The sequence below is a fragment of the Hipposideros armiger genome, unplaced genomic scaffold (assembly GCF_001890085.2).
Source record: "Hipposideros armiger isolate ML-2016 unplaced genomic scaffold, ASM189008v1 scaffold_6, whole genome shotgun sequence".
Lineage (NCBI taxonomy): Eukaryota > Metazoa > Chordata > Mammalia > Chiroptera > Hipposideridae > Hipposideros > Hipposideros armiger.
The window spans coordinates 5,410,568-5,421,068 of NW_017731356.1; the positions used below are offsets into that span (position 1 = coordinate 5,410,568).

General features: G+C 42.3%; 1 protein-coding gene across 8 annotated transcripts in view; it reads left to right on the top strand.

The window, feature by feature from the left end:
- Positions 1 to 10,032, top strand: part of RABGAP1L (RAB GTPase activating protein 1 like) — a 457,210-nt gene extending 447,178 nt beyond the window's left edge. For all 8 annotated transcript variants that reach the window (XM_019648299.1, XM_019648284.1, XM_019648290.1 and 5 more), the window contains 4 exons: positions 953 to 1,036; positions 3,487 to 3,558; positions 8,212 to 8,409; positions 9,417 to 10,032. In XM_019648299.1, coding sequence (XP_019503844.1) covers positions 953 to 1,036; positions 3,487 to 3,558; positions 8,212 to 8,409; positions 9,417 to 9,569 — 507 coding nt within the window. In that variant the 3' untranslated portion in view covers positions 9,570 to 10,032. The remainder of the gene's footprint in view (positions 1 to 952; positions 1,037 to 3,486; positions 3,559 to 8,211; positions 8,410 to 9,416) is intronic.
- The last annotated feature ends 469 nt before the right edge of the window (positions 10,033 to 10,501 follow it).

Below are 10,501 nucleotides of genomic sequence, written 5' to 3' on the forward strand. Positions count from 1 at the left end.
TGAATCAGTATAGCCTACACATTACTTGTAGAATTTTAGAATGTAGCAAATATGAAGAAATTCAGAAATCTTCTAATGATATGAGTCCGATTATAAATTGTACTAATTTGTGAATTAGCAAGTACAAATTATAGCCCATTCATAACTGGGGGTGCTGCAATGCAGAGCCATCTGTTCTGATTATGTACTTGAAGATTAACCAGACTTTTTTTTATTATTAGTTTTTGTTTGTTTGTTTGGTCAGCGGCTTGGAGGAATTGTATTCTTTTCCCTCTATCTGGTGGCACCTGACCTTTTTCATCATCTCTACCCTCCCCTAGACCTAGAATTCTAGAGCTGCTGGGCTATGAAAATAACTGATTTTAATTTTAGCATTTGTAAATTAGCATTTCTGTGACTATAACAAGTACCTGCATTGGGTGTCACCTTAGCTCCTTCTAAAGCCACTGTTTCTTGACATCTCCAGACCTCAAGAGCTCTCATCTTTCTCCATCTGTTTCCCAAAGCCTCGTTTCTACATTCAGAGAAGTGAGGGCAGCGATGGCGGGGACTGAACAGGAAGGCCTAACTGGGTTTCTCAGTAATTTATAACATTTATAATAAGGGTGCCTGCAACGTTGCCTTGGTGTTTGTTTTAGACTCTCAGACGGAGAAAGGTAGCTTCTGAATGGATACTTTTTAACAATAGATTTATAAAGTGATCAGTACACGTAAGCATTTTTATAACAGGATTGCTCATGCCTGATATGTTACAGGAAGGAAAGTAAGATTTCTGTATCTCCGGAGATGATTAGGTTTTTCAAATGAGCCAAGATGTCGCTTCAGGGAGAATTTATAGAGTCGTAGTGTTTACCTTGTCGTTGGCTGTGATTCGGGCAGGCTGGATCGAGATGATTGGGGAAATTTATTGTTAAGATTTTGACTGAGTCTTAATGTTTCTCACTCTTTCTAGCTAAAAGAGGTCTTTAGGAAACAGCTAGAGAAGGCAGAGTATGAAATCAAGAAGACGACAGCTATCATTGCTGAATATAAACAGGTAATGTGCCACTGTGGTTTTTGTCACTGTAAAGGTAATTATTATTGTTTTTCTTTGGAGAAAAATATTTTGTTCTTATAATTTCTAGAACAATGACTTCATGCATTCATTAACTTTGGTGGCTTATTTTTTTCCTCTGGAACAGACATGGTTGGACATGCTTACTGATAACATGGGAGGTTTATTTGAGCAAAACGGCCCCATTTGTTTATGATGTTTGGTAGACTTAGAGAAATGAGAAGCCTTATTGTTAGTTACCAGGGGGATCCTGTCTGCCCTACTCAGAAGTTCATTTCCTATGGATCACACTAGGGACATTGGCCTCTTTGCCCAGGACTAAAGTTTAGTGATTGTATGAAATGGCAGTAGCTAGCGGGCCAGTGTGCCCTCTGCTGCCACAGTATAGAATGTGGGAGCTCGTTGTCCTATGTGGCTACCTGGCCTTGTAACAGGGAGATGCCACCTGGGCATAAAGAGGAGGAAAGGGACTGTATCGCCCATGGGAAATGAGGAAACCCTTCCTGGAGACGGAGTGACTTGAGCTGTGCTTCCAAGGCTACCTGAGATGTGGGGATGTGGACAGGAGAAGGAGAGGATGGACATGGTGGAAAGGGAACAGCATGTGCAAAGGCGTGAGGTGGGTTAGTGAACAGACATAGTTTCGTGTGGCAAAAAGTTTCAAGTATAGAAGAGAAGCATCGGGGAGCTGAGCCCAGTTCAAGGAAGGTCTTCCGGGATGGGACGAGGAACTTGGACTTAATTCTGGTTGTAGCAGGAATGATTGCGCAGGACAGCGGCATGATCAGGGCAGATGGTCGCCATGACTCTGTCCCAGTGAGAAATGTAATCACGTGTGGAGATCCACAGGCAGACACAGACAGAGCCCAGGGGAGGAAAAATAGGGCCCTAAACTAAAAGAAGTAGCCATGACAACGGAAAAGAGGGAGACATAAAAAATAGTCATTTTTTGCTAGAACAAAGGAAAACACTGAAAGTGGTCCTGAGATTTTTTGAATTTGGGTAAGTAGGAGAGGGGGTAGTTAGACATTGAAGCAATCAAGGAACATTGAAGATGGTGTGCTGTGGAACTTGCCATCACAGCAAATACATTTTTTCTTTTTGTTGCCACGTTAGGCCATGGGTGGCCGCCATATGCAGCACTCTTCAAATAGCAATCCTCAGGACTATTCTTGAATATTTTCTGGCAAGTACTTCACATATGTAAAAGGCAACAACCCCATCTGTTTGAAGATAATTAGGACATAAAACATGATCTAAATGCATTCTATAGTTGGAATTGGCTATTATTGGCTATATTTCAGAATATTTTGGTTTATTTAAAAGGGTATATGGTTTGTTATATACCCTTTTTAACATTGTCTAATACGGGCCCATTTATCGTTTCCAGGCTTGGATCTGGAGAAACTAGAAACGAACTCAACAAGCAGGCCCTGGTCTCTAGAACTATTTTTGAGTGAACTGGGATTTTTTTTTAAATGTCTGTTTTGGTAATAGAGGTAGATCTTTTATGCTTTTAGTCCAAATTGCACTTTAAAATTTGACATCCCTTAACTCTTTTACTTCATTTCTTAAAAATAAAAGATGCATATTTTACTCAAATTCAACAAGAGTTGAGCTTCCAGTATTTTTAAAAAACACTTTTAGTTTTAAAAGCACTTAATTTCTACCTGTTCTCGTACTTGTTAGCACCTTATTTCAGCATCAATAATAATGAGGTTTTATTTAATGAGCGCTTATCAGCCAGGTGCTGTACTAAACCCTTTGCATACATTTTTTTTTTCTTCCCATTGATTATCACAGCACAACACTTTTTGGTGAGGAAACGAAGCTTAGAAAGATTAGTGAATTTGTCTAAGGACACAATGCTAGAAAGCAGTAGAGCTGGACTTGCTGGTTTTTCCTTTTATGCTCTGCTGCCAAACCACTTGATAAGAGTTTTCATCTTTATTATTTTCTGGTCATTTTACCTTTGTCTTATTCACTCTGCCATTTCATCAGGAAACTTTTGTAGTTGAAAACAGAGACTCTTTCTGTGGCTGTAGACAGAAGACGTTTCTGGTTGATAATTCTTTTCATCAGATGCCCAGCATGGCACTTTGCACAAAGTAGATACTCAGCAAAGATTCTATCGTTGATTCCAAAAGCGAGGGCAGGAATTCTCTGGAACCAGTCATGAAGGCCGGTGACAGAAAGAAGTGAAATCTACCCCGTGTGTTTTTCTAAGAATTAAGATTCAGGCGTGTGTCCCATGTGGGGCCCGCCCAGGCTGTCTGCTCACTGCAGAAAGGACTGGAGTTTACAGTGCTGCTCATTTGCAAAATTTCTTCTAGCGTCAGAGATGTGAGTACTATGAGTTGATAAGTAGTTATGCACACATGCTGCAAGGGTCATTCTGTTTTCCAGTAAAGACACTCTTTTCTTTCCCTTAGATCTGTTCCCAGTTAAGCACCAGACTGGAGAAGCAGCAAGCAGCCAGCAAGGAGGAACTGGAAGTGGTGAAGGTGAGGAGGGTGAAATGGTTCTGGGATAGAATTTCTTCCAGATTCACAGTCTTAAGTGACCACCTGATAGGAAGACCCCAGTATATGACAATGCCCACAGGCAGGTCGGGTGTAGACATCTCACCCACCCACCCACCCCTTTGGTCTAAAAAAACTATGGAGAATAGTGTCTCTCGTGTGACGAGTGTGCTCCTCTTCCCTGCAGCTGAAAGGTTGGTTATGTTCCCATAAATCTTACGGGCTGTCAGAGGCAGGTAGCAGGATTTCAGCATTGTCACAAGAGGCCCGGAACTTTCTTGGGTGGTGGAAACCCTGAGCCTCCAGCAGCCTGCATCCCAACTATGCCTGAATTGACACCCAGTGGGATCATCCCATCACTCTCTTGAACAGTGAACACCATGGGTAATCTAGAACTTGGCTGGAAAACACATGTTGGGTAACTGATTTTTCCTCCAATTTTTTAGAGGCTTATTTAAAACAAAAACAAAAACAAAAAACAACAAAAAAAACCTTGCAGCATTTATTTATACTCTGCCTCCTAGTGACAAAACTCATTATTTGAGAAAAGCAATTGGTTATTCTATGGAAAAAGCAGTAAACCAAATGGATTGGCTTCTTAAGAAGCAACGTTGGCACAGCCAGCTTTGGGCAGTGTTTTGGAAACTTGACATAATCCTGTATGAATGTATTCAGGTTTAATACTGGTAAATAAATGCATCCTAGGCATGTTAGCATTAGTTTAACAATGTGGACACGTTTAACCTCTCTAAGCTTTATTTTGTATTCTGTAAGATAGAGATAACAGTACCTGCCTCAGAAGGTCACTCTGAAGATTAAATAAGATAGTGTATATAAAGTGCTTAGCATAGTACTTGGCACACAATATATGCATGTTTTTATAAGTTATAACCTGAAAATCTGAGACATGAGAACTGAAAATATGAACCTTATTTTAACTTTGCTGCTTACTTTATGTTACAAAACATCAGTATGATGTTATTAGCGAGTATAGAGTTGGTGGTCTCTCTTCCCAAATGTGCTAAAATTTTGGTTTAATTTCTTCCCTTTCTTTGCCCCTTTGTACATTGTAGGCAAACTGACCAGGACTCAACTGATGAAGTGTCATGGCCTAATAGGGTTAACTATCTTGAGCTAAACTCTTGGTAGAAATAAAAATGAAGCAAGGATTGACACTGATCACGCAATAAAGTTTTTATTGAGCATTTACTATGTGCACAGCTTTTAGACTTCTGTTTTTTTATAGAAGTTATACATGGAAGAGAGCATAGAATTTTCTTATGGGAACAAGCCATATGTATATGTACTTGAGACATTTAGGAACTAGTTCAAAAGTATGTAAGTAAGTGCTGAGTTGAATGACACTGACAATCAGAGTTGTAGAGAAAGCAAAATCGTAAAAACTATAGACCAAAGTTGACTTTAGATCTGGTTGGACTAAAGTAGGATGAGTGGAGTACAGTTAAAAGGATTTAAAAATGCCATTCTGTTAGAAACAGTGTGAGTGAAGACTCAGAAATAGGAGTGAGCATTTCAGTATCTCCTTAAGGAGACCAATGTGATTAGAGTGTGTATTAAGGAACAGAGGAAATTACTGGACAATAGGTGGGGTTACCTAATGAAAGGCCGTGACATTCAGGAAGAGGAATTTGAACTTGTTTTAGCCAGAATAAAGGACAGTGAACACTTGTTAAACACTTACTGTGTGTACTGTTGCAAGGCTTTACATGTATTATCCCATATAACCCTCACAACTACCCGAGAAGATAGACACTATAATATCGTCTTTTTACTGATTTATTGTGGCCTCGTTTTACTGATGATTACCAAAACAGGAACTTCATTTCCTCAAGGTCACATAGCTGAGAAGCAGTTGTGCCAGGATTTGAACCCAAGGAGTCAGACTCTACACTCCATACCCTCGGCCCTTACATCATATTACCTTATCTTCCTCTGGTGCTACTTCCTCATCTCTTGTTTGGCATGATGTGATAGCTTCTGATTGTCCCATCCTCCTGTAACCTTCCTCTGCCCCTCCCGCTTCCAGTTAACCCTCTACACTATAATCAGAATGAGCATCCCCAGATATAAATTTCTGTATCCATTTAGAATTAGATTGGCCACCTATGTAAAACCCAAAATAACATTGGCTTAAACCCCAATGATGTTGATTATCTCGTGTAAAAGAAACCTAGGGCTAGAAAGATCCTTGGTTTTTTGGCAGTGATCCAAGCTCATCAGCTGTTAGTGCTCCACATCCTCAGTGTGGGCTTCCACCCCCAAGGTCACTTAAAAGTCAAACCTGTCAGCTGGGGTTCCCACCATCACACCCACATTCCATGGTAGAATTTTAGGACAGAAGGAGATGCAAGGACGTAAGGGCCCACCTCCAGCTGGGTGGGCTGTCTCTCAGCAGCCTTCTCAGCAGGTCCATAGCACACTCATGCTTGCATAGCAGAGCTTAGTTTCTTTTTTTTTTTTTTAAAGATTTTATTGGGGAATTGGGGGAGGGGAACAGATAAGTTGCTGTCCTTTTGTTCTTCAGTCTAGTTGTGGAGGATGTTGCTTCACTGGCCCAAGCTGGCACCATCATTGCGCTCTCCCCAGGCGAGGCAGATCAGTCGCCGGCTTCTGGACGGCCGCTCACTGCGGCTGCTGGCCGCTCATGCTGGCTGCTGGCTACACACGGTAGCCCATGGCAACCCACTGCAGCAGGCCGCTCCCGCTGGCTGCTGGCTACACATGGTAACCCATGGCAACCCACTGCCACAGGGGCTGCAGCCTACACTGTCACAGGCGACCCACGGCAGCCCAGCCCCAAGTCGAGCTGCCGTTCAGCATCTTAGCTGTAGAGGGCAGTGTCACTGGCCCTCATATGTGGGATCCGAACCAGGGCTCTCTGGCATCCCAAGCCAGTTCTTAACCAACATGCCACTTGGTCGGCCCAGAACTTAGTTTCATGGCTACACTGAGCTTCAAGGGTTTCTAGGAAATGGCCCCTTTTAGCTAGGTGTATTTCCAGCCCAAATAACATCCTGGTTCTGTTACTAAGGAAGAAGGAGAACTGGGCGTTGGGTGGGAATCTGCAGCCTCTCCATCACCTTAGCATTTCCGCATGTCTGCCAGCCTGGCTTCATGAGGTCCCATCTCCAACAAGGAGCACAGGATTGGGGGAAGGGAATGAATGACTTTTCTACAGAAAAAAGCCAGGATTCGGTAACATTCTGGTTAAGGACCTTTCCACATGGTCACGGGGAACCCTTCTCACTTTACACCTCTCACTGCTGTATCACTTGCTCCTGCTTGAGCTGTCTCAAGCTCCCCATAGTGCTCTGAAGCCCCAGCCTCTGCACACGGTGTTTCTCAGCCAAAATGTCTTCCTCCCTCTTGTGAGTTTAATCTATTCCCTCATAGGTTTCAGCCTAATAGAACTGCTTACCCAGCTTGGTAAACTTTTAGTCTTTGAAGACCCGGATTAAAAGCCACCATTTTAACGTTCTGTTTAGTCAACAGTGAATGTATAACAAGTACTTGCTGTGTGCCGAGAGTTACATGTTCTAGGTAATGATGAACATTAGCCAGGCGGAACTCTGAAGAGTGCATTATGGATGGGATAAGAAAGAAATCAGTGGGGGCAGAGAAGGTGACTTTTAGGGACTCAGGCTGGGGATAGGGAAAGCTTGGACATGTCCAAGGAAGAATGGAGTGATCAGCTGAACATGGAATGAAGGAAAAGCTAGTGAAAAGATGGCATCAAACTCTTCAGGCCTAAATGGTGGCGCCATGCACAATAATACAGAAATGTGGGGAGAGCTGCTGTGTGTGTATATGTGTGTGTGTGTGTGTGTGTGAGTACGTGTGTGTGTGTGTGAGTGCATGTGTATGTGTGTGAGTGTGTGAAGAGATCGGGAAAGTTGTGGTTGTGGACATACTGACGTTGTTTTAACAGGAAGACGTCAAATAGAAAGAGTCTATAATATCTTTTCTCCCTAAACTATTTTTGGAGCTAAGAAAATAGTAGCATTACTGTCTTGAAAAGCATTTCTGTGATTCGGTGCTGATTGTGTTCTTATTGGCAGTCGAGGCCAGAGGTCCTTTTATTACCTTGAATAATGACCATCTTGCACAAAGCTGCACAAAAGGGCACATGCTTTATTTGTTGCGAGGGTAGACTTAGGTGAGTGAGAATGGCCTCAGTCTGCTATAGGCAAGTTGCTTAACTTCTGAGTCTCTTCATGTATCAGACGGGTGATGATAGTACCTCCTCACACGGCAGCTCTAGCATGAAATGAGATGCTGCTTGCAGAGCATAATGAATGGGGTGTGACAACTCGCAAGAGAAGTGGGAATACAAACTTTCTAGAACAGATTCCAAAGAGATGCTATAATACTGTCTCTTCCCAGAATCTCTCTAGAGATACCGGAAGGAAAAGAAATAGCTGTCTTGGATAATTGGGTTTTGTGCTGACTAGAACCATTTTGGTTGTAGCACAAGAAAAATAATGGCCTTCTGAAATGGTGCATTTGGTGGCAAGAAGCAGCGTCTCAATAAAAATCAAATCCTATGTTGCTTTGGGAAGTGACTTATGCTGTGGAACGCAGTTTGATGTTGGTTTTCTCTTTTGGATTTTTTAGGGTAAAATGATGGCATGTAAACACTGCAGTGACATTTTCAGCAAGGAGGGTGCTTTGAAACCAGCAGCCGTAAACAGAGAGGACCAGGGACTCGAGTCGGACGATGAGAAGGACTCACTTCGGAAGCAGCTGAGGGAGATGGAGCTGGAATTGGCACAAACCAAACTGCAGCTGGTGGAGGCCAAGTGTAAAATCCAGGTTGGTGCCGTGATAAAATACCAACAGGAGACAATAACATTAGTGGGCTAGCATATGCTAGGACTTTAGAAAATACCTACCTAGCTCAGAATCGTAGATGTTACTCTATTTGATCAGCACATTTCCTGGCTACTAACATGTCCTGCATAGTCACATTTACATCATTATTTTCAAACACTGACAGAAACACATAGATTTAATTGAAATTTTAATTAAAATTATACCTTATGAGAACTTAAGCATATGCTTGTTTAGTTTACCCTGAGATTGTTTTGCCAAGGCCTTCTCTTGTTGAACTTGGTCATTTTGGTAGCTGATTCTGAGACATGAAAGGCTAAACCCTGTCTATTATCCTTCCCCTGGTGGTTGAACATTGACTGACCCCCATTCTTTTCTTTGGAGCTTCTTTGCAGCTCTACCTGATTTTGCCAATCTGTTTCCCCATAATCTCTTTGCATGTTGGAGGATAACATAATTAGGAAAATAGCCCTGGCCTCTGACAGACATTCCCCATTTCCTTCTCATAGGCAATCCTCACGCACCGCCATTTCCTGTCATGGCACCAGCCTGCTCCGCACCAGTGGCCTTTAACTGCTCCTGCGCTGCACATTTTCAGGGGCAGAGGCCCTGTGTTTGGAACTAGAACCCATTCATGCTTACACTATCAGTAAAAATTCAGTCCACCCCTACGTTTATGTTTATGTGTGATTTTAACCATGTTATAGTATCTCAGGTTGTAACCTATACCTAAATTGCAGGGGGAGAAAAACATACAACGAGGTTTCATTTCACTGTTCAGAGAAAGCACAGGTTCCAGTTTTTAGTGGTGACTCTTGTAGCTCTAAAACTTCTTTCTTGCATTAAGGAGCCAATTAAATCTCTCCTGGGCTTTGTGGGAGGAAATCTATGGTTATATAGACCTGGGGATTCCAAAAGGCTATTCTTGGATTTTGTTTGGCAGAGAGAAAACATCTGTAAAGCTAAGATGATGTTCTTTCTTTAACTAGGAACTTGAACATCAGAGAGGGGCCCTTATGAATGAAATCCAAGCTGCAAAAAACTCTTGGTTTAGCAAAACCCTGAACTCGATCAAAACGGCCACAGGCACCCAGCCCCTGCAGCCGCCACAGGCCACCCAGCCACCCAAGGAGAGCACATAGTTCCAGCCTCACCCCAGCACAAGAGCACAACGATCAAGGTGATGGAAACCCAGGGGACCTCTCCCTGGTGTCCCTTTGAAGGAAAGCAAAGGAGGCCAGAAAGCAAGCCAGATCTTTCAGTAGCTCTCTTTCTTGTATGACACTTTTCAAAGGGATATTATTTAAGCTGACCTGATTTATGTTGAATACCTGTTTTCGAGCTTCTTCATGGAAGGTCATGTTCAGATCCATCATAGCATTATGCATTATTTTATATGCCTGATGTTTAGTTGGAAGTAAGTCATTCAGAACTAAATGCTTTTTATTTAGAACTAACTATTCATAATTATTTTTATCTTACATAAAAATGGAGATGTCTTTTATTCCAAGGTTGAAGTGATAGGAAGATATCTGTCACAGAAAAAACAAAAAAATTGAAGGCGGGCTGAGTGGCTCAGTTGGTTAAGAGCTCGCTCAAGAGTGTGAGCTCTGAGCAACAGGGTCGCCGGGTCCATTCATGGCCGAGCTGAGCTGCTGCTGAGTTGCCAACAGGTGGCAGGATGGCTCAGCTAAAAAAATAAAAATAAAAATAAAAATAAAATATGAAGCCTAAACCTCTTAACTTTTCAAGATTTATTCAGCTAAAGCACACTGTGGGGCCGGTCATGACCACTGTCAGGTTTCCTCCTGAAAGGGGTTTCCTGGAGAGCGATAATCCTACCTGAAGGAAAGAACAGACCTGGGATTGAACAGTCCCCAAAGAGAATTAGTTTATTTCATTTTCTGTTGGGTACATCTGGAAATGAAGTGCCAAGAACCATGGACTAAGATAGGCTATTGAGAATACACATGAGATAAAAGGAACTGAGATGGTGATAAATGCAGGATGAAGTGAATCACTTGAGCCCTGGTATTCTAACGGGTCCTTTTAAGAGTTCCACACGGGAATTGCA